This window comes from Crocodylus siamensis, chromosome 11 (assembly GCF_052110815.1).
Source record: "Crocodylus siamensis isolate JL-2025a chromosome 11, ASM5211081v1, whole genome shotgun sequence".
NCBI lineage: Eukaryota > Metazoa > Chordata > Crocodylia > Crocodylidae > Crocodylus > Crocodylus siamensis.
This window is the reverse complement of record NC_143405.1, coordinates 37,240,306-37,265,069: the sequence shown is the minus strand read 5'-3', so window position 1 is coordinate 37,265,069 and position 24,764 is coordinate 37,240,306. Positions and strand designations below refer to the sequence as shown.

The 24,764-nt window shown below is 45.7% G+C and overlaps 1 protein-coding gene across 1 annotated transcript in view; it reads right to left on the bottom strand.

Annotated features, from left to right (window-relative positions):
* CFAP92 (cilia and flagella associated protein 92 (putative)) overlaps positions 1-24,764 on the bottom strand; it is a 132,593-nt gene that overhangs the window by 4,548 nt on the left and 103,281 nt on the right. The window contains exons 14-17 of the mRNA XM_090022235.1: positions 13,315-13,456; positions 11,178-11,350; positions 9,018-9,217; positions 1,858-1,988 (exon numbers count right to left, since the gene is read on the bottom strand). Coding sequence (XP_089878361.1) covers positions 1,858-1,988; positions 9,018-9,217; positions 11,178-11,350; positions 13,315-13,456 — 646 coding nt within the window. The remainder of the gene's footprint in view (positions 1-1,857; positions 1,989-9,017; positions 9,218-11,177; positions 11,351-13,314; positions 13,457-24,764) is intronic.

The window sequence follows — 24,764 nt, the reverse complement described above, 5'->3', positions numbered from 1 at the left end:
AGTGAGTGAGCATCACTAGTCTAAGCCAAGTATTGCCATGTTCACCCATCCCTAAGTGGGCTCCTCAGAAAAAATGTTCCTGTTGTACCTGTCAATCACATAGTGTCTGGCTAGGGTCCAGGAGTTTATCTCCATCCCATAAATGATTCTCCTGAATGGTGCCCTTTGTAAAACTGATTTGAAGTGCACTGTATTGTGTTGAATGTTCAATATGTCACTCAGGCTTAACAGACAGGGGCTGCAGGGTTTTTTAGTAAAAGTCTTCCAATTTTACTAAACCTCTGTCTGAACTGTTGGATTGCTGGGAGTACAGAGCTATGTCCAGCTGCCGTGGTCAACACCGGTGCAGAGGAAAGGAGGTTTTGATGGCAGAAAAATATTAGACCAAACAAATTCTTGTGTTGCAAAGCATGCAGAAAGTCCACAAATCAGAATGTTTTTCACACTATGGAATCATGTCTGTTCACCTAACAGTGCACAACACCCTATATAGTACTCTTGAATGGATTTCAAAGTACCCCAGGATACTATAGCACCGTAGTTGAGAATCACTGGTATATAAACTGCATTTCCTCCCCTTCCTTCTGCATGACTTTGGGCAAACAAGGCTAACTAACGACCTCTCCCTGTATTAACAAATACAGAACCAGTCATAGCCACTCTAACCACAAAGCCATCAGATGCCACAGATCCAACACATGTCTAGCCCAGATGTGATAGATCTCATCCAGTGGCCAAATGCCCTCGTGGAAAGTGGGTGGGTAAAAGCAGACAAAAACTGGTCCAGAATGAATGAACACAGCAAAAAAGACAAAGCGGAGACACACAAACACAGATAGGAGATTACTTTTCACTAAACAGCCACTCACTTTTTACTCTCTCAGACTTGTACTGGAGAAATTTACAAAAACACCTTCAAGCCTGGCCTAGGAACAAAAATTCAGCACTAGATACCAAAAAGCAGGGACTAAACAGAGACAGTGACTTTGTGGTTCATTATAATCTAACTGCTTAAGCACTCTGCACTCCATGATTCTTCCTCTTAAAGGGTGTAGCTCCATCTGCTTACCAGCATATCCTTCTTACTGCATTTATCTAGTAAGGCTGTGTAAAGCTTCAGTTGCTGATTCAATTTGGCAGAGATTCGGCCCGATTAGGTGGCCAAGTCTCTAAATCCAAATCAAAGCAGGAGACCCTTTAATCTCTCCAAATCGTATCAGAACCCTCCCAATTGATTCGGAGAGATTTGGAAAGATTTGATGATTTGGACATAGACCCAGCTTTAAATGGTTTTTCTACATACGTCAAGGTACCAGGCAGCTTGTGAATGCTGCGACGGTGGAGCAGATAGAGTCCCACAGGAATGTGGGGGGGTCCCCAGCATGCTTGGCAGCAGACCCAGAAGTGGATCAAAAGCACTTCTGGGTCCACCGGGGACCATGCTGGGGGGCCTCCCCCCATACCTCCGCCTCTGCAACTGGTGCTGCTTGGGTCTGGGGACACAATCGCCAAGCCGAGGCGCGGGTTCCAGGGGGTCCCTCGGTGCACTTCGCAGACCCAGAAGTGGTCTGGAAGTAGTTCCAGTCCACTTTTGGGTTTGCCACCAAGCTCGGGGGGGGGGAACAGTGCCCATGCTCCTGTGGGACGCTCCATCTCTGCTCTTTTTACAGCCCTGCTCCACTCCTTTAATCTATAAGGTGCAAATCTACTCTGCCTCCCTTCCTTTTGACAGGCTGTTTTCATTTACATATAGAGTTTCAGAAACTACTGTTCCATTCACTACTTAGCTGAGACTGCATCTGCAGCTTGATGCAGTCAATCCCCTTTTGTCCACTGTATTTGAGTCTCCTAAGTTACCTGAATCCTGTGTATTCACTGGAGCTGTGGCCTCGTCCTTGGAGGTGTCTTGATGTAGCACAAGGTTAGTTCTGTCCCTTCCTTCCTTCACTAGTCTTTTGTAGAGAAACGAATGTGCATAACAGTGCAACCTGAAGAAAAACACTTGTTTAGTGTAATCAAACCTGTGTATGTGTATGTAATAAAAAGGGATTTGTTAATTTTAATGTAAATAGTAGTGCATTCAAATGCATAGGTCTTGTTGCCTATCCTAGGCCATGAGAACTGATACAATAGTTCTTTTTAATTATACAGTTGCTCTCAGTTATACAACAAATCGTATGAACTGGTGGTGCTGAACCTTTTCCTTTGGCAGGCCAGAGGGGCAGGGCAGTGCCTGGTCTAACTGTGGGTCCCACTGTAATTCAGATCCAGCAACTGGGGCTGGCATGGTGACCACCATCTGGTCATCAGGAGGGGGGTAGAGGGTATCGCAGCTTGAGCCTGGCCCCACAGTGAGGAAGAAGGTGGCTTTACTTGGATCTGGTAAGGGGATGGGGCCTGGGGAGAAGGAGGTACATGACCTGGCCAGGGTCATAGAGACATGGCTCAGCCTCAGTGAGGGGAGGGGAGGTAAGAGGCATGTCTTGGCCACAGCCTCGCCCAAGGGGGTGGTGGGAAGGAAAGGGGGCTTGACCCCATGGAGGGCAGCAGGCCTGGTCTGGCCCCATGGGAAAAAAGGGGGTATGGCCCAGTCCCAAACCAGCCCCATGGGGAAAAGGGTGGGGCATGGCCCAGCCTGACAGGGAGAAGCAGGGGCACAGCCTGGCTATGACTAGGTATGCAGGGCATAGGGTTTGGGAATTTGGCAGGGGGAGGGTAGGCGTATTAATGGCTACTGCTCTCTTGCCACCAAATTGCTCAACCTGTGGGGAGCACCGCAGGCCAGATCCAATGGCTCCGCAGGCCACATTTGGTCTGTACGCCTGGAGGTTGAGACCCACAACTCTCCCAGGTATAACAATGTAGTTTTCGGCAAGCAAGCTACACAGTAGAGTCTTGCACTCTGAAGGTTTTATAGCAGTAATTGTAGCTAATACTGAAAACTAGGTGCAAGCAACTGAAGTTGCACACAGTGCTAAAACCTTAAATTTATAATGAGATTTGATCACATAGATTCAATGAATGAAAGTAACAGGTATTATTCAAGCTGTTTTTCTGTTCATTTTTTAGCTTTGTATTCTAAGCTGCATAGATATTTACCTTCAGCAGCTATTGCTTCCTGTTCCAATGCAGGTTGGAAGAAATATGCGCTTAAACAAAACAAAACACAAAAAACCTGGCACTGCAGAATATACTTCAGTGTGTCCCACAGCTTCTGGTTTATTTGTAAAAATATCATGAAGGACTGGTGATTTACTCCTATCTTTCTACTGAATAATCAGGATTGGGCAAAATACAGCCCACAGGCCGGATCCACCCCGCCAGGCCAGCCTCTCTGGTCCACAAGGCCCCTCCGGAAACAATTATTGTTGTTGCCTGAAGCTGCCTCTTTGAAAACAAGTGGGAGGTAGGCTTTCAGCGGTTGCATGCCATTGAACTGGCGGGCTCTGTGCTTCCACCTCTTGGGCTCCCGGCACTCCATCTGGGAGCCCTGTGCAGAGGCACCAAGTGTGATGCCACATAACTGGGTAGCTGGTGGGGGAGGTGAGGATGGGGTTTGTGGGTGGGTGTGGCCCCCCCACCACAACACACACACACCCTGGCACCAGCAGTAACAGCAGGTCAGGCTTGAAGACATGCACCAGCTCACTGGGTCAGGTCAGCTCTGTGCTACCATGTGCAGCTCCCAGGATTTGACCAGAGTGGTGCATCACCAGGGAGCTGGCCCAGGAGCACCCTGAGGGCCTGCCGCCTTCTGCTGCTGCTACTGGCAGCAGGGGCTGTGCACTATGGGGGGGGCGTGTGGTGTGGGGCCCACAGTGACCCATGCAACCCCCCCACCTGCCCTCCCACAAACCCCATGCCCACTCTACCACAGACTACCCCATAAATCTCATACCCCCAAACCCCCACACCCCTTCACAAGATGCACCAAACCCCACACAGACACCCCTGCACCCCTTCACAAACCCCACCTACACAGTATACAAGAATAAAACTTTATATTGAGCTATTATGCAATCACCTCTATATACACTGTGCAAACACATGTAAATGAGGAAAAACATTTTTTAAAATAAAATAAAAATATGTTATAGTAGATGTTTGATTTTTAGTATATGATTTGGGTTTTTTTTTTCTGGTTCCAAGATGGCACCCCCCCCCCCCCAAAAAAAAAAAAAAAAGAATACATCTGGGGGCAAAGCAGGTGGAGGGTGAAGTGACTTCTGGTGGCAAATGGAAGGGGTTAGGGGTGGGACTTCTGGTCCCAAGATTGCAATCAGGGGGTGTGGCACCTGTCAAGGGGCAGGGCTACCCTTGCAGCTCTCTACAGCTCACCAAAAATCATTAAGTGGCCCTCCAGGGAAAATAACTGCCCAGCCCTGGAATAAATGTACTCAAAGGGCTGAGGTCACACAGGAACTAAGTAAAGATAAAGTTGGAATAGAACACTGATTTCTTGCACATATAATCATTAGGGCTGTGCAAAATGGCAATGTTTTGTTTGATTTTAGATTTACCGATGAAAACAGCAGAGATTGTAGCCCTTCTGAGGCCATGAAATCTGTCATGTTTCAAAGAGATAGGTGTAGGGGTTTCTGGGAAACAGTACCTCAGAGTGTTCAAAGCAAAACTCATGATGTGTGAGTGTGAAGGCACAGGGGGATGAAAACAGCAGGCATGGTAGTAGCCCCTGCTGAGGCCATTAAGCCTGCTACCTTTCAAGGTGATAGGTGCAGGGGTTTCTGGGAAACTGCACCTCAAACTGTTCAGAGCAAAACTCATGACATTTGTGACTTTGTGTGTGTATTAACGGAGAGTGGGATTAAAACAGCAGGGATGCTAACCCCTTCTGAGGCCATGAAGCCTGCCAGCTTTCAAGGAGATAAAGTGCAATTTCCCTGAAACCCCTTCACCTGTTACAGAGTAGCTTCCCTAGAATGGTTGTGATACCCTTAGGGCCCTGTGACTGTGCCAGCTCTGCCCTGTGGGCATCTTCCCTTTTCACCTGCCACCATGTCTTATCGAAAAAGATAATAGATAGGGAGGCTGCCCTCGAGCTTCAGCTTAGTCATGGTCCTAATGGACCCCACTAAACCCTGTATGTTCTTGCACCCCTTTCTGGGACCCGCTCTAAGTAGGTGCCTCAAGGGGACACCCTAAGCCTTATGGGCTAGTTGCGTGTCTCCAACCATCCCTTACCATGCCCCATGCCTTGCAAATAGTATATTGCTATCATCCCTGTAATGAGGTCTCAGTCTCGCTTTACCTTCTATTGTTGCTGGGCTCTCTATGCCCCTGTCACTGCACCCTCACTGGTTCTGGAAACTCTACATAACACCCCAATGAGGGCTCCTCCTCCCCTACAGCCTCAGTCTGGTCCACCACTTTAAATAACAACAGGTAAGCAGCACAGTAGCACTAGCATCTCAGGCAGCCAAACTGTCACAGTTTCTTTCATTTCCTGCAGGAGCTGCTTCTCCAGCAGTTTCCAGAGAACTCTCCCTGCCAGCCCCAGCCCTGGGGCTTAGATATGCCCAGGCTCCTGCCTCCTTCCAGTCAGCTGACCAGGGACAGGTGCTAGGGATGTAGCTTGTAGCCATATTGATCTAAGGACATGGCAGACGAGGTTCTTTGGGTCAATCTCATATCTTGTCATAGGGCAACTGAATAGTTGGAGAAATATATCTTACTAAGTTTTCAGATTGAAAACCCTTCCTCAGACTGAGGAAGCACCTGTAGTTGGTGTGTGTGCTCTTTCTGGATGGAAAGAATAATAAAGAAGCCAGAGGCTGGCATGCAATGCAAGGAAGAAAGCCAGTCAGTGAAAATGGAAATAGAGGTATCGGGGTGTGAGAGAGGCTGGGGTAGGGGGGAAGGGGGATGTAGCAGGTAAAAGTGGAGAGGTACCTGGGGAGTTAGATGTTCGGCAGGTTGTAGCGTGTCATAATTCTAATGTCTATATTGAGTCCTTGAGTTTCTGTACCTAGGAGGTTGATGAAGTGCAGTTCATAGGCTTGTCTTTGAAAAGTGGCATGTAAATTCAAACAAGCACTGAACCTCGCTAACCTCATCACCAGAACCCAACTTCCTACAGCCCAAAACACACTGAATGGATCCAGACCATGCCATGACAAGACATGCAAAACCTGCCAACAATATTTCCAGTAGGGAGATATCATCACAATACAATACATGTCTCCATCAGGGCACCAAATGCCCTAAAGGAAAATACATAGGAGACACCAAGTAATAACTGTGTACCAGAATGAGAGCACACTGAAAATCTATCAGAGACACAAACATCCAACTACCTGTCTCTAATCTCTGAGCTCTGATACTCGAAGGGAATTTACAAACCACTTTTCACAGATGAGCCTATGAACTTCACTTCAACCTCCTGTATACAGAAACTCATGGACTCAATATAGACATTGGAATTATGACACGCCACAACCTGCCAGACATCTGACTCCCCAGGTACCTTTCCAATTCTACCTGCTACATCCCCCTTCCCCCCACAGCAGTTCACCCTGCCCAGTGAGCCACCCCTGCACCATGTGGTTCATGGCCCCCATGATCTCTGTTGCCATGTGGGACTCATCCATCACCTTGGCTTGAAGAAGAGCCCACCGATGGCCTGACTGGTCACACCAGTGCCCTATAAGGGAGAGGTAGGTGTGATCTCCACCCTGGCTGCTCCAGATGTCTGAGGTGAAGTGGGAGGCTACCTGCAGAGCTGCCTTGTGCAACTCCTCCCGCAAGTACTCCCTGCATGCCTCATACAGGGAGGGCACCACCGTCCTGCTGAAGGTGGTGCATGTGGGCACTTAGTATGATGGAGCCACAAGAGCCATGAGCCGCCTGAACCCTGGCCACTCAACTAAGGAGAAGGGCTGACCGTCCAGAGCAAGCATCTCCCCAGTGCTCTGAGTGGCCCTGCTTGCCGTAGTAACACGCACTACCCCTCTGTGCCTGCCTTTCCCCCACAGCTCCAGGGTTGCCTGCCTCTGCTCTAGGCAAATGGGGGCTTTCGAGCGAGAGGGGGACTTCTTTTTGGGCATGTTGCCAGTGGTGCCAGGCTGAGGAGGAACAAGGGCAAGGGGGTGGTGCCTGCGGAGATGCATCAGCATCCCCGTGGTGCTCATGCACTTTGCTCCCTTTTGCAGCTGGTTTTAGCTCAGCAGTGCAGGCAGGTAGCATATGTAGGATCATTTGCCAGCTCAAAATGATCCCAGATCACACTACCCACTCATTTCTGGGGTGCGGGTGTGTGCGCGAATGCTGCCTTTCCCCCCTCCTCAGCAGGCAGAGGCACAGCAACAGGAGGAGCAGACTCAGGTGAGCCACTTGCCTCCACAACCTCTACCTCAACCTCCTCTGAAGTGCCTTCTGGGGAAGGAGACCTGTCTCTAGAGGAAACTTGAGGGTGTGGGGCACAAACTCAGATGATTCGCCCTTCTTCCCCAGAATTTCCCTTGCTATGGCACTCAGATCCAGATCCAGCTCTTCCTCTGGCACTGGAGTGCTCAACCTGGGAATTGAAATTGGGGTGGAGAAGACTGTAATGCTGGTGCTGCTTGTTGTTGTCATGGTGGGGGTGCTTGGGGTTGTTGTTATTATGGCAAGTGTTACTGGAGGGGATGCAGACACTTCTCCCATCTCCTGGGTGCCTGTAGCTGGAGAAGCAACATGGCTGTTAGTTGTTGGAAAGAGGTTGCATCTAAGTTTTGGTGGGGGTGGGGCCTTAGAGCTCTCCCTCTGCCCCCTTGTCTGCCGTGGCCAGAAGAGTGGCCACCTGCCTTTCCAGCATGCTTCATGTTTGGTGTGCTGGAAAATCTGTGCGTATTTCTGTAACGTAATGTATGTATTTATGTAATATATAAATATATGTTCTGTAATATATGTTGTGCTTTCCTACCCAGTCAATGCAGACTGTCAGGGAAAACACAGATTTCTTTTATGTGGAGAAAGAATGACAGAGAATAACAAAAACAAAAAGAGGGTTTTGAGAGAGGAATAAATTGAAAGGAATGGATTAGGAAAGGGTATTAGGGTGTTTGGATCCCAGTTGCTAGGAACCGACTAGCAAGTAGGATGTGAGAGCCTTCCTGATGCTGCTGGAGGACACAGCTCAGCAAGCTGACAAAGGCACAGCGAACAGCTCATTTCAAACAATGCTGTTATGCTCCTTCTCCACCCCTCCCCCAGGGCACAGGAATTGGAAGGGACCTCAGGGAAGGATCACAGTCACTGGCCAGCTACACAGTCAATATCAGAGCAGTCCTTTCCCACTCTCCTCCTCCCACTCCTTAGTTTGTATTTCCCTGCAAGCCTGGCTTCAAAACTCGAAACTCTTCAAAATTCTTGAAACATTTTGAGTGCTCTCATTTTGTTTCAAAGCTGTTTCAAAGCCTTGTGCTTCATTTCGGTTTTGGTATTTTGAGCTCAAAACACATTGAAACACCTTTGAAACGAAACATCCGTCGAAATTTTGCACAGCCCTTACAGTCATAAATTATAGGAGTCCATTAACTTCTATTAATTATTAAAAACCTCTGTTAAATTTTGGTAAACCAAAATATATTAGCTAATCAGCTTAAATTTAATTTCTGCCATGTTCATTTTAGCAAATTTCAAAAGAGCTTCCATCAATATTAATACTTTCTCAGGCTTTCCATCTGCTAAATTAAGCTGAGTACTTGGCACTGAACCTACGTACCCTTGATAAAAGTGAACATTTTCATATCAGGTGAGCTTCATGACACATTTTCCTAACACCACCAACAGTTCAGTGTACTTTGGGCCTGCTGAATTTCCAGTTTTCCCAGCAAAATAAATATTACAGAATGGTTTGTGTTGCTGTGCACTATAAAAGTTACTGTGCTGTGTGTCAGTAGCTGGATATTATACTACTTGCATAGGAAGTACTAAAGAGCAAAGTGACTTTGGATCATTTAGGATAACTATAAGGTATTATGCCAATTCTATGCCTGCTAACTAATTAAGTGCCTTACTTGAAGTCTGCTCCTTTGAGCTTTTCAAACTTCTTATGTTCCATGTTGTGGCAGGGGATCATATTTCCATTCCACTTCAAACTATGCTGCTCTTCAATCCCTGGCACAAATCCACTGCTAGTGCTCCTTGTTCTGTTCACTGGGCTTGCAGAACTGATATCACGTGGTGCATTCTGCAACACTGACAGGGCAGGGATAGGCTAGAAATATGAATGTATAAAAACAAAGTAACAACAATTAGTTTCATAGAATGATTTATGTTTGAGAAGCAGAACAGGGCTGCAACCTATGCAGTACTGATAGTTATCTTAAAAGAGTACATAAATAATTGCACTGGATGGTTCTAAAGGGCAAACTCTCAAAGAGTTTTGTGGGTACCCTGCTGTTGGTGCCAGTGGCCCCTAGCCACTGATAAGACCCAGGTCATCCCATGTCTGTGCAAGGGGGAGCATCCCCTCAGGCTGGATCAGTCTCAGAGGGGTCCAGCCCTGGGGGAAAAAAACCATGATCCCACCAGGGAGTGGCAGCATTCTCCCATAGCTGGAAATGGGCCTCTGGGAAGGCTCAAGTCCAGGCCCATCTGCCTCCTGCCCCCTGCATAGAGCTGGGCACTGGTCTGTGCAAGGAGTTGGGCAGCTTTCCTTTGCATCTGGACCTGTCCATCTGCCAGGAGCTCATAAGAGTGAAGTTTGCTTTCACCTCCTTCACAGACAGGGCAGAACCTGGCTAGGTATACAGATGAATAGATCTAATGCCACTGAATATGGGCCAAGCATGCAGTGTGAAGGAAGTTCTCAGTGCTTACAAAGTGGCTGTAGCTACAGCCCACTGATTTAGGTCCTGCTTTATAATGCAGGGTGGGAAAGCCTGATATTCTCCACTGCGGATTCTGATTCCTGGTAATTCATGACAATTAAGTTAGAGATGTCCATTTCTAAAATGAGTTATTTCTGCTGAAGTCCTAAACTTTTCCTATATGGCTGTGTCCATCAGGCTGACTGGCATAAGTACAATAGCACCAACTTCAAGTATGTAATCTAATAGGACTGTGGTAATGTTGGAGTGACGTTGTACTCATGATAGGTCAGGAAATACGCAAGAGGTAAGGATTTTTCTGGGTGATATCTTTTATTGGATGTCTCATCCCAGCCATGCAGGTGGCCCAATAAAAATCCTTGCTTCTCTATCAGGCTTATATGGTTTATATACAGTTAAATAAAGGATTAGGCACTAAATTGTAGAAAACAAGTCCAGCCTAGCCATCAGTTTAAGCACAGCTGAAGACAGAGAAGACAAGCAAAGTACTAGTGAGCCCAAATTGTAATAGCATGAACTGGAGGAAAGAAGAGCGTTTGATCATGTGCTGCTACATGTCCACCTAATACAAACACTGGCTTCCCTGGTTTAATTCTGCTTTACAATAAACAATCTTGAAGTTCCTGTGTGTGTTTTTTGTAAGCATTTGTAGCTAAAATGGAGCTTTCATTTTCGTTGAATAAATCAGTTTTAAAATTGCTCCCTTGTTCGAATCATTGATTTGTATGCAGGCACTGGTCATATGATCAATCCAACAAAAGAATAGTTATGTGCAGGCCATACGTCTTTTTATATTTATAAGTACAAATCCCTTAATCCTGCAGGGTGAGATTGGGGAGGGAGGTCTGTGGTGTTTCAGTAGCAGCTTGCACCACAATCCTCAGAAAGCCAATCAGTAAGACTTTATGATGTGATATTGGCTATTAGTCAACAGAACTGGTGTGAGGCCTGGCTTTTATTGGAGAATATTACAATTTATCTTCATGGTGTTAACCCAGGTTGCAAAAAACCTCTTCCCCCTTCCACTGGCTGCTTGATGACAAGCAAAATAACCAGCACTTTTTTTTCATTATCGTTGACCATCACACAAGGAACAAGCCTGCTCAGGCCATGTGTTGGCAGGAAAATTTTTCTAGGAGTTTCATAAAGCTGTTAAAGTGTCATGTACAGCAATGTTAATTAACAACATTGAAAATGTTGTCTACTTCAACACAATATCCTGCAAGGCTAAATAAGCAAATACTTTTAAAGCACTTTAGATTTATCTATTAGCACAGCAGATGCTCCTTACATGCAAATGCCAAGTAGTATCCATAGTGGCTCAGAGAAGTGTATAATAAATACCTCCAAAATCAATCCTGGTTGCTTAAGTGAGTATTTTGCTGGCACGTCTTTCAGAAGTCCCTGGAGTTTGTCCAGTTGAGAGCTAGCTTTTGGTCCATGTGCAGTTAGCTCAGCTGCTGTGGAGCACCTGTAAACTTTCAGCTTGGTGTCATCAAATGCCGGTGTCACTGAATCTTCATGTGGTGAAGTGTTGATTGAAAAAGAAAAAAAGTGCACAAAGCAACAGTTACAGGAAACAGCTTGTTTAAGCAAGGAAGGACTGCTACTCTGAAGATGCAAAAATAAACAAACAACTTCCTAACATGGGTTCATCTGGACCGCAGCACGGTTAAAGTACGAATAATAGCCAATCCTCACACAGGGAGGATCTAAATGCAAAACCATCCAAGTCAGAGATGAACCCATCACACAATCAGAAATACCAGCTTCCCCTATGGGGGAGCTCAGATTTGAAATAACAAGTGTACTGCTAGTCCAGGGTATACTTTAATAGTAAAAAGGTGTAATTCAACAGACTCCAGCAGGTGTAATCGTTCCCCCACCTTTTAGCCTTAAAAGTTCTAATCTTTTTTCATAAGGTTCTCCATTCCTTTTAACCATCTTAGTAGCTATTCTCTAAACCCATTCCAGTTTAAGTTAATTTTTTTTGAACGGGGTGCTAATCAGCAATGCACAGTATTCTAACCGGGTTTTACCAATGGCTGGTATTAGCGTCTCTTTGTTGCTGCTGAATATTCTTGACATAATACACCTTAGGATTGCACTAGCCTTTTTCATAGCTGTAGTAAGCTGGAAGCTCAAGTTCAGCCTATGATCAACCGATATACCTGGGTCCCTCTCTCTTTCTCAGTTGTCTTCAGTTGCAAACCCCAAATCTTATAGGCATTTTATAGTCCTAGTGCATGACTTTACACTCTATATAATTAAACTTAAGTCTATCCACAAACCTCCTATATATTCACCAAGTCATGTTCTGTATTGGTATTAACATTCTTATCTTAGTGTTATCCACAACTTCCATGAGGATATATCACTTTCCAATACAGAGGATGCTGATAAAATGTTAAACAGAATAGGTCGAAAACCAGTCTCTGAGAAACAACACTCATATCCACTCTTCAGTCAGATAACTCATCTTTCATCACAACCAACTGTAATCTCCTTTTGAGACAACGCCTTACCCCCTACACAGTTACAACATTAATCCCAATTCTCTCTAGGTTAGCTGGTATTTCCCACAAGGCGTGGTATTAAAACTTCTGCTTATTTCTAGATAAATTAAACCTATAACATCACACTTTTCCAAATCTGCTGCCACATGACAGAAGGATATTAAATTAGTGTAATGTGATCTTCTCTGGATAAATCCAAATCTGGTTTCCATTTACTTCCATGGCTTTCAGTGTTCTTTCCTTCAGTATCTGTTTTAAGACTTTACCTACTATTGAAGTCAAGTTAATATGTCCCTCTTTCTCCATTTTTTTAATAAATAGACACAATTTCCTATTTTTCAGTCATGAGATACTACCCCTGACTTGATGTATTTTAGTTTAGTGAAGAACAATGAATAAGAAGTGCTAGTTTGTATGCAGATTTCTTCATTACTCTAGGAAGGCGATTATCTAGATTCCACAGTTCTGTGACAGTAACCAATCTAAGTTTTGCTTCCATTTCAGATGTGATAATGAACTTTTCAAAGAGTGTACATAAGACTGGAAGTCCTGATGCTCAGGATGGAGAATGGCAACAGGCACTGTGCAGATGCCCCTGCTGTACAGCTGGTGGACATGGAATGCTGTGCGTGTACAAATCCTGCCCCTCCCAGAGCCCCTGTGACCTGAGGTGCAAAGAATCACTGCAGCTACAAGTTCAATCCAATGGGTAGTGCTTGGTCAGGATCTCAGACTCCCACAGCTTCCCTACACAGGAGGCCTGGACTTATCTTTTTGTGACCAAAGAATTTTTCAAGATTTCCTCTATTTAACCACAGCTTTCCAAAGTGTTAAACTGAATGTATCTTAATAGGAAGCTGCAGAAACATGTGCCTTTATATAGCTGCAGATGAGTAATTTCAGGATCATGCAATTATAAACAATCCTCAGGTTAAAAAAAAAAGGACAATTGAATAGCTAGTTACCTGTCTGACTGTCTGCTGGGGCTGATACTGTGAAGTAATCGGGTGGTTTCTTGTATAGGTCAAAATCTAGGTGTCGTTTGTCCGAACTCCATGCGTCTCGATTCAGCACTGGTTCCAAAAAGTTAGCAAACAACATGTTCTCCTGCCATTTGTAAATGAAAGTTGCATTTCTTTAAGAAATTGTTTTGCTGCTAACAGAAAGTGGTCATAAAAATCACATCAGGACCTGAAGGGAAGGAAGGATCAAAGCCTCCTTAGCAAGGTACTAGTTTAAGTACCATATTACTTTACTTGGACAGGACTCTTTTTCTGACTCCCCTCTTTCTGGGTTGCCTTTCAAACTATTATTGTTGATTCACAGTAAGACTAGCCTTGATAGACTATAATATAATATGTACCAATACAGAGTGCTGACATCTCCTAAATGAGCTACAAAGGCCATGTTTTATAACTAGCTAGCAAGGAATTGTTTAATTACATATGAGCTTTTTCTATAACATTAAGAAAAGGACTTTGTTATGTGTCTTGATACAGCTATTGAGCTGGCTTTAGGGCATGATCAATCTGTCTGAACAAAGGACTCTTTTGGTGACTTACAGCAAGTGAACTGATATCTCTGGCACAATTTCCTCATCTGCAGGACTCTCATTGAATAGACCAGTCCAGAACTTAGGTTATTGTCTTACAGAGAAAAACAATTGTAACTTCTTAGTATAAGAGCTGGACCAGAAAGTAAAGGGTTAAACAGTAGTTCAAGAACATACTGCTTCAGGGTTTAGCTTTTCTTACAGGGTGATAGATTGCACTTGGTGACCTAAAAAAGAGGCAGGGCACTCTGCTTTAATTCTTCTGCTTCATGGTACTGCAAATTTCAGAATCTTTTCCTACTTGACTAGCCTGTCAGAGAGGTAGTAACACCTAATTATGGGTGTTCCTGTGGATTAAGAAAGTTTAATTGTTCTCTGGAAAGGAAATGGGAACTCTGAAAATGAAGTGAACCCCCTCTTACACTTTACCTCCTGAGAACAGCCACAGAAATCCAGCCAGCCATGAAAAGAGAGGGAGGATTTGATTTGTTAAAATGCATATCTTGGCTTAGTGGCTGGAAAGCACTTTTAGTAATTAAGGAAGCAAAATAAAAATAGACCTCCTTAATGGTGTGCCAGGAGGACCAGTAAAACACTGTGGGACAGAGGAACTTATTCCATAAAATGGCATTTTCACAAGTGAAAGGAAAAAAGGAGGCTTACGCAGAGAGCAGACAGGTTGAGTTTATAGCGTGAAGGGGAGCTTTCAGAGTCCCCAGCTCTTCGGAGAGACGTGCCTTTTATGTCTGGCAAGTGGTGGATGTTCTGAAAGCTGAGGTGTTTGAGACTGTCAGCATTTCAGTGACAAAGAGCTCATTTGTTATGGTCTGATACCTGCCACAGAAAGTCTCAAGTTTAGCAGCAAATATTCTTCATCTCCATAGGGGGAGAGAAATCATTTTGATGGTAGCTAACTTGATGCATGGAGCTGAAAGCAGATGTGGGTGTTAGAAGACTTGGATTCCACACCCCCAGCCCTTTGATTTTAAACGCCCCCCAAAACATCACCAAAACATCCTGATTTCTAGAGAAACAAAATCCTGCAGGAAGTTAGTGTTTAATATTTTTAACGTCAAGATAAGTGTAGGTCAGTAACACTGTTTAATAATACAGAGCAACTTCAATGGCTTTACATACTTGACTGTCATTTATTTTTGTAAAGCATTTTAAAGCAGGAAAATGTAAGGACTAAGCAAGAATATATCACACAAAACCACCACACAATTAAGACCAACAAACCTATCGGTCAGTGTCTCACGGAGGCAAAATTACTGCACCAGCTGTCGATAATATGGTGAAGAGATGTCACTAAACAACATTTCCAAAAGTTCTGTAGGCCTAATGAAGAGTCCTAGATTAGGGCTGAAAGACAGAAAGCAACAGACTGCTCTGCCAATGGAATATGAAACTTGCTGGACAATACTCAGTCCAGCACACTGGGGTAGAAGCAGCCTCATTTGATACAGAAAATTAACACTTATATGTGACGCACACAATGCCTTCCTGCTGGTGTACAAAAGACAGATCTCAAGAGGAGATGTGAGGACTGAGTGCCTCTGAAAACCTGGACACTGCAGTTAGCTACATAAATTGAGAACTAAGCTTTTTCATAAACTGCCTCCAATTGTAAATGTGGACTACTTATCCAATCCTGACCTGAAGAGCCCACCTGTGCTAACTGATGTTGATCATGCCAGCTGATCATGTGTGGGCATATTTATTATCATACCTCTCTAGAAATTCAGTTCAACTTGTGGTGGATAAATCCACTACCTATAAGCACCAAGAGCTAATTTAGGTGGACTTCTTAGAAAGAGCTACCTTTTTCTCAGATAAGGAAACAATTACTTTCCATTCATCTTCTCCCTCAGTAATGTTATATCTTCATCAGTCCTCATACAACCTGATAATATGCAACTGAGTACAAACTCAATAAAATCTTTAAGGAAGCTGTATGGACTCTAAGAACTTTAGCTCCCCAGAGGATGCAATTTCAAGATGCCTGGTTCAATTCTGCTTTCAACAAGATGAAAAAAAAAAGGAACAAACAAAAGTTGCAAGTGTATGAAGTATCAAAACCGGGTTGCTTCAATCAATTTTATGTTTTTGCTCCACTATGTAGGAGACAGGAATAGCAAATTCAGCAAGCCACTATCAATTGTCATTGCTTAATTCAGAAATTTGGGCTATAGCTTACTGTTCGAGTATTGTGAATTTGCATCCTAATTTCTTTTTAGTTGGCTGGCACTGGCTTAGACCTTGCTTTAGTGTCACTTATACTGGGACTGTGAGCTGTCTTTTCCTTTTTTACCGTGTCAGTAAGTGCCAGCAATCAGTACAATGTACCAGTCGATTCTTGTTCCCATGCTGAGCATTGTGTTTTTCCTTTTTCTTCAGTTGTTCCATGGTTCTTGTGCCAATCAAATGCTACTCCTTCTCATTTCTTTCAGTCTGTCAGTTTTTATCTGTGGATGTTCAAATGCTTTGCCATTTATTTCATCGTCTCGGTGGGAGGTGCTGACAATTATACTGTATGTCCTGGCTGCTGCTGGTCCTGATCAGTTTCTCTTCCTTGCTGTGTTGGAAGATGCATTCTACTACAGCACATATCAGCAGAAAACATTGTGGTCATGTAAGCTTTTTTATTTTAGTAGCACTGTGATATAGATGGAAACTTACAATGGGCATTTGTTTTTGACTATGCTGTGTTCAAAAAAATTCTTAAAACCAACTGATCCCCTATGAAAATCTTCCTATTCCCTTTCTCCTCATCTCACCACCTCAAATAATCCTTGTGTATTTTATTTGACAGAATATTGTCTATTTGTTTTAGTTTGTAGGTTGGATAAGTCTGTTTGTCCCAGGGATGACTAAATTGGTCCTGCTGACAGTCGAATAAAATGACAGCATAAAAAATAGCAAGAAAAACAGAAAGAGGAACCTAAAGGATAGAAAAGAACAGGCAGGAAGCAGGAAGAAAGGAAAACAGAGTAGAAGACTGCAAAGAGAAACAGGCTACAAGAGAAGTGTGGTGTTGAAGCAAAATGACAGAGGAGTGGGCACACCTACACATTGCCCTATGTTGCTGTAGGCATAGGGCGTGCTACAGCAATGTACCAAGCATGGGAGTCTACATGTGATCGGCAGCTACATCACTGTACTGGCATGCTCCCCCGTTTTAGCATGCTGCTATGACGACATAGCGGTGAAATCTAACTACAAAAGGAAGTACTAAAGCACAGTGCTGTAGCAATATCACCATATGGTGATGTGTAGATGTGCCCAGCGCATAAGAAAAATACAGAAGTAGAAGGCACAGAAAAGGAGTTTAATAGGAGTAAAATAGGGTTCTGGCCCACAACTAAGGTTCCTAGATGCTGTGGTAATATGAAATAATTATCAGAAATAGGAAACAAATTAGACAAAGAAAAAACAAAAGCTGCAAGAAGCTGTACAGTAGGAAACATTCCTGTGACATTTTAGGCTTGGGGAGAAATTAACGTTATCACAGGATTGGGTAAAAGAAATGTTATGCCCAGCCCCAAAAATCATGTGTTCCACCCATGCCCCATGCCAGAAGCACATGAAAGAACATGTTTTCTGGGATCAGGGGTAAAAGTCCTCTGATCTCAACTGCACACCTTCTAGTGAAGGGAGTCCAACATTGGGACCTGCTGCTGCTGGCAACCTGAAAACGAAGCTGTGCAGCCAGGCACAGAGAAGACTTTATGGCAGGCTGCATGCCCACTTTTTAAAGGTCTGGAGGTGCTGTGAGCTTGACACCGGGAAGCTTCTCTCTAATCTCGGGGTTATGCACCCCAGGACCTTAAACCTGGGATCCAGCTGCACACCCTGGCATTCCAGGAGTTTGACATTGGGAAGGCCCTTCTTCATCTTGGGCTAATGGCACCCTAGGACTTTTAAAAAGGTTTGTGTAGCCCAGCTACACCACTGCCTTCTGAACATGGCAGTTCCTCCCAGGCTGGCATGTTCAAGGGTAAGCATGTAACTGGACTGCACGCACTGCTCCCAGATGCCTACATACCACAAAAATGAAGCATGATACAAGCAAGTCACAAAGACTTTCCACATTACATACAATAAATGTGATGTCCATCAGGGGTCTTTGTTTTGAAGAAACATCTGTAGCTTGTACTGTTCTTAAATGTGACGATAGTTTCATGTCATGCAGTGGCTGACAGAAGTTTTAATTTAAGTTGACTAAACTTTTAAAATAAGAGTGTGGACTACTGATGCTTTATCTAACTATTGGCAAACACATTACTATCCTGATAGCCTTCTGAAGAAATACGTAAGTCCATATTCACAACCATGTATATTGGGGGTGTGCGAAACTGGTCTTATCCAATTCTGATTTGGATTCAGCCTGAATTGGGGACAGTGATTTGATTTGTTGATTCAGATCACTGTCCCCAATTCGATTCAGCCGAATCTGAATCTGAAGATTTGATACTGATTCAAAGAATCAGCAATTCAGCCATAGACACAGCTTTAAATGTTTTTTATACATACCTCAAGGTACCAGGTGCAGCTTGTGAAAGCTGCGATCCTAGGGTGGATGGAGCATCCCACGAGAGTGCAGGGGGTGGAGGAGGGCACTGCATGCACAGTGGTGAACCTGAAAGTGGACCGGAAGTATTTCTAGTCCACTTCTGGGTCCACTGGGGAGCACTCAGGGGGCCTGCGGCCCCCTGGCTAGCTGATCAGCCACAGGGGACCCCAGGTGCCCCCCCCAGACCCAGGAGGCACCAGTTGTTGAGCCGGGAGAGGCGTGGGGGCGTCCCCCAGTGTGCTCACCAGCAGACCTGGAAATGAGCCGGAAGTGCTTCTGGTCCACTTCTGGGTCTGTTGCCAAGCATGCTGGGGACCCCCCTGCATTCCTGTGGGATTCTCCATCTGTCCCAGCATTGCAGCATTGATGAGCTGCCTGGTACCTTGGGGTATGTAGAAAAAACATTTAAAGCTGTGTCTACATCCAAATCTCTGAATCTTTCTGAATCCCTCCAAATCAATTCAGAGGGTTCCGATTCAATTTGGAGAGATTAAACGATCTCCTGATTTGATTCGGATTCAGAGACTCAGCCACTGAATCAGGCTGAATCTCCACTGAATCGAATCAGGGACCGAAGCTTTGCACAGCCCTAAAATATATCCTCCAGTTGACAATATATACTTTACTGTTCATCCATCTATATGTATGTATTATTTCTAATCAAACAGCTTCTGTAATTTGGACTCAGGTTAATTAGAGGCTAGGTAAATAGTAGATATGAGGTTATTTAAACATCATTTCAAAGATATGGTCTTAAAGAAAAGCCAGGACATAAACTCAGACATTTTGATCAATGATAATAACCATACTACTGTTGTGTAGCTGAACCCAGTTCCTGCTCTTCTGTTTCCTCTTAAGTGTGAAGTCTAGTATCATAGACTCCACAAAAGAGGAGGGTGGGATATGGGATGTGCCTTTAAACAACACATCTCAAAGAATTCCAGTTACTGATAAGTAAAGTTTCTTTCATAGGATCATAGAAAATGAGGGTTGGAAGGGACCTCAGGAAGTCATTTAGTTCTACCCCCTGCTAAAAGAAGGATCAGCCCTAACTGCATCATCCCAGCCAAGGCTTCGTCTAGCCAGATCTTAAAAACCTCCAAAGATGGAGATTCCACAGTCTCCCTGGGTAACCCGTTCCAGTGCTTAACTACCCTTCTCATTAAGGAGTTTTTCCGTATATCTAACCTAGACTTCCCTTGCTGCAACCTAGGACCATTGCTCCTTGTTCTGTTATCTGCCACCACTGAGGACAGTCCAGCTCCATCCTCTTTGGAACCACCCTTTAGGTATTTGAAGAGTGCTATTAAATCCCTCAGTTTTCTCTTCTCCAGACTAAATAAGCCCAGTTTACTCAGCCTCTCCTCGGAAGTCATGTGCCCAAGCCCCGAACCATTTTTGCTGTCCTCTGCTGGACTCTCTCTAATTTGTCCACATCCTTTCTGTACTGGAGGGGTGGGGCTCAAAACTGGACACAGTACTTCAGATGTGACCTCACCAGGCATGTCCAGATGAGCATGTACATGCGCTCTGTGGCACTGCAAAGGCTTTTGAGGTGCCACAAAACACACACAGTGCACATGAAAGGGTTCTCTGCACTGCATATTTATTTGCAGCATGGAGGCAAAATTAGATACTGGGAACTCCCAGTATCTAAAAAAAAAATGCAGCAAAAAAAGCAGGGTTGTGCACATGACTGCAGCATGTGCTGTCCAAAACCAAGCTCTGGCTGGCACCCAGGCTCCACAAGCCTGGATTACTGCTGCTGTAGGCCCTCAGGACTCCAGGTAAGGCTGCTGGGGCGAGCCCAGATGCTGGCCCCAGCCTCCCCTACCCTACCCAGGACAATCTGCCACACTCCAGAGCACATGTGCAGGGGCATTCCCTGGGGACAAGTAGCTATTTGCCTCTGGGGAAATGCATGTGTGTGCTCATCTGGACATGCCCACCAGGGCCAAATAGAGGGGAATAATCTTTTCCCTTGATCTGCTGGCAACACTTCTACTAATTTAGCCCAGTATGCCATCAGTTTTTTTGCAACAAGGGTACATTATAACCTCCAGGCTCCTTAGCCAGTCAATCTCCCGCCTGTACCAGTGCAGTACTTATCCATAAGTACATCTTTACTGTGGGTGATTCCAAAGCAGTACCCACATTACAGGAGATAATAAAGAGCTACTGTACGACTGCAACAGCTGCTTTCGAGTTAGGCAGCTTAACACAGCTTAACACAGTCCAACATCAAAGTGGGCCTCTGGACTGAGGTCACTGGGCCCTTGACTCTCTTGGCTAACAGATAAACAGCCTTGGAGACCTTCTGGAAATCTTGGTTCTAAATAGGGAAAAGTACCAATGTGGCAACACCCCAACTTTCAAAAAGGTTTTGGCCCCACCAATGACATGAGTGCTAAGTTCAGGTCTTCAGTGAGGAACAGGTATGTTAAGTAGAGGGAATTTTTCAGTGAAGTCCTTGAGAATCCTAAGTACTCCTGACATGAGAGATGGCTGTTCTTTGGAAGATCCTAAGCTAAGGGCAGTCAAGTACCCTTTGCCTAAACTAATGGATAATTAAATATGTTTTAGCCCTTGCAATTAAATATATTTTAGCCCTTGCAGATAATCCATTATCATTATAGTTCAGATGGAAATCTTACGCAGAGAAATAAACAACTGTGTAACACTAGCTTCAGATTCTGGTCCCCTTGGCTGGGTAAGTACATCTAAATCAAATCTGGATGTCTGGATTGTATACCCTCCTTCCATCCTAAGGAAACAGGTTCAGAAACAGGTACATAGCACAGGGATGCTCAGGGACACTGATACATGTGACAAGCAACTGGTTTTAATTAGCACAGCTTGCTAATTAAAGCACCTGCTGCTGTGTCCCAGAGCATGTTTAAAAATGCCCTAGATTCAAGAGAGAAAATTCCAAAGGCTCTTCAAATGGTCCATAAAATGTGTAAGAGCTTAAAGGGGAGAGGTTCAGATGGCCGTGTCTTGAAATACTCTGTGGCTTGGTGGTTAGAGAAGTCTTGGGAAAAGAGAAACGTGGGTTATGCATCCCCTCAGATAGAAAAAGGAACTAAATACGGATTTCCAATATCACGTGAAACTACTCGTATGCTTTAACAAAAGGTGATCTTCCGTGTCCCTCCTAGGCCCAAGAAATTGTTAATTACATCATGCCAAGTATGCCAACTTTAAGGAAAGGGCTTGAGAGGATTCAGTTGCAAAATACCCTATAGCTTTGTGGCAAGATCACTCCCTAGGCAGGTGGGAGAGATGACTCTTCTTAAGATGATGAGGCTGTTCAGTTCAGGTCTCTTATTTTCTGTGTGAGCACCCTGAGGGAATTTTAAACCCATGTTTCCCAACTCTCTGAAGTGCTCCCTAACCACCACAGTGTAACTTAGGCCAACCATCTACTTTCTATACCTCCTCTCCAAGTTGTATCTTTGTGCACCCCAAAGTCCTGGGCTACAGAGTATGGTGCCCTTGGGTTCTTTCTTCCTAATCCCATGAATCCTGCCTTCTAGTCTACAGCTTCAAGAAGACATATGAAGAGCAGCCATCAGAATGAATCCATAGCCTGAAGTAACTGCCTGGGTTTCCCATTAGCCAGATAGTTTCCACATTCTCCTGGGAATTGAAAGATGGTAGGTCTGAATTCCACAGAGGCTGTAGCCCAGGAAAAAAAATGGACTGTTCATCTACACTGTGAGACTGCCTCTTATGATTTCCCTCCTCCTTACACCACGAATTCTGCATGCCCATCTGCCAAACAGCTCATTAATCATGTTGCCCTAAAAAGCATAGGCTAAGAAAGAACACTAAAAGTGGGGACCAGAACATTGAACTTTCCACCAAGCCAGTGTGTTACGAACTCAAGGAATGCCAGATGGTTTCTCTTGTAGGGGGTGTGTCTACACGTGCAATTATGCCAGGTTAAATTTACTGTGAATTGACTGCAGTAAATTACTGAGCAGTAAGCGGGAATAGGTTAGCATCTACACGTAGATATCAGAGCAGCCTGCCATGTACCCCTGTGGCCACCAGGGGGAGCTCCAGCCTCCGGCCACATGGCTGCCAGCACTTGGGACTAACTTTAGTCCCAGGATGAAGCCAGAAGAGACCGCCAGCCAGGAGCCCTGGGGCTGGGCTCAGGCCGGCTCCCTAGTGGCTGGGCAGACCCAACAGGGAGGCTGCCTGTGTTACGCCGCAGTAACACATTACAAGTGCATTACTGTGCAGTAACTAATCGGGCATACATTTGACACCTGTATTATGCAGGTATTATATTGATGCTCAAGTCATTGTAAGTTGCCATATTTTCTGCACAGTATGGGTGAGCATGTGTAGCTGTGCACCCATACTGTGAAGTAATTTTGGTTACTGCACAGTAAATGTGTACATGAATCTTGCATAACTGTTTGCAAGATTCAGAGGAAAGCTTCAATAAGAGGGATAAAGACTGCTTCACACAGTACAACTAGGAATATGGTGGTTGGCAGGCATTCACCTTGTCATATTACACTTCAGAAATGTTTTATTTAGATCATAATAAAAATTACTACAAGTTAGAAAGTGTTCCAACCAGTCACACAGCAATGCTTGTTATGATCTAAATCAGTGGTGCTCAACCTTTTTGGTTGATAGGCTGGATGGGCAGTGCCCCGGCCATTTGTGGCCTGGGTCTGGCTCATGGTCCCAAACTGGCATGGGGCAGTTGCAGTAGAGTCCCATCTGGCCATGCAGAGGGTGGGAGTGGGTGTCCCAGCTCCAGCCTAGCCCTGTGAGGGACAGGTGGGGGAAAGGGAAAGGGCATGACCCAGCCCCAACCTGGCCCCATGGGGGGGAAGGTACACGGCCAGGATGGAGCCTCTCGATCCTATTACCCCTATGGAGCAGTCAAACATTAGCTCAACACATTATGTAATACAAGCTGGAGAAAGTTAGAGAAGTCCTAGCTTTCCTACACTATGGGTATTTGTGTACAAAATGAAAATTGGCCACTTTTGTGGTTTAATTATGTCACTCTGTACACCTGCTAGAGGTTTTACGATTTAAATGAATTTGCTACATAGCTGTCACGGAGTCACAGAAGTGCCCCGTGATTGTGAGGCTGATTGGCAGAGCTGCCAATCACCCAGGGAGCTCAGGTGCCTGGTTGCCAGGACAACCAGGTGGTCACATGGCCGGAAGAGGGCAGGGCCTGGCCTTTATAACTAGCTGAGGCCAGAGCTGGAAACACAGTTCCCTTCTGGCTGTCGCAGGAGCAGGAGCTCTGCGGCTCGAGCTGAGTGGCCTGAGTGAGTGCTTGCTGCTTTACCCCACTAACAGGCCGCGATGATGCAGGGAACAAGATCGCCCTGACTGGAGGTAGGATGGAAAGCCCTGGTGGGGCTTGGAGTTGTTAGGCGTGTGGAGCCTCTGTATTTATGTTATAGCCAGATGGCTGGAGTATTATGTTACAGTTTACACCGGAGGACCGGGTGAGGCTGTAGGGGAGCGAGGAGGCCTCAGGGGAGCTCCCCAACAGCTTGGGGGTTCCCAGTGCCCAGTTGAGGCACAGTGCCAGGGGCACTAGTGTCGGTGCTGCTGGGCATTATATTGCGCCAGGGAGGCGCGGTGTGCGGGGTTACAGACCCCGGCCCATAAGGGCAGTGTTTAGCCCCGGAGCGGGGCAGGGACAGAGCGCAAGAGGCGCGGAGTCAGCCCCGAGAGGGCAAAGCCCCGGAGCGGGGCAGCGACAGAGCGCAAGAGGCGCGGAGTCAGCCCTAGAGAGGGCAAGGCCCCGGAGCGGGGCAAAGACAGGGCGCGTGGCGTGTTGGCCCCAGAGTGGGAAGCCCACAGGGGCGAAGCGCAGGGAGCGTGGTAGAGGCCCCTGGGGGGGGGGGGCGAGGCCCCAGAGAGGGGCCGAATAGCCAGGCCTAGCTAGCCACCCAAGGGCGCCGAGACTAGGGCGGTGATAGCGCCGGCCCAAGGGCGCCGAGACTAGGGTGGCGATAGAGCTAAGGCTGGCGCAGTGAGAGCAGCCGAGCTAGCCACCCGAGGGCGCCGAGACTAGGACGGCGATAGAGCCGGCCCGAGGGCATCGAGACTAAGGCGGTGATAGAGCTCAGGCTAGAACCCGGCCTGAGGGCGCCGAGACGAGGGCGGCGGGAGTGAGCCGGCCCGAGGGCGCCGAGACGAGGGCGGCGGGAGTGAGCCGGCCCGAGGGCGCCGAGACGAGGGCGGTGATAGAGCCGAGATCCGGGCAGAGGGAGCGTGCCGGCCCAAGGGCGCCGAGG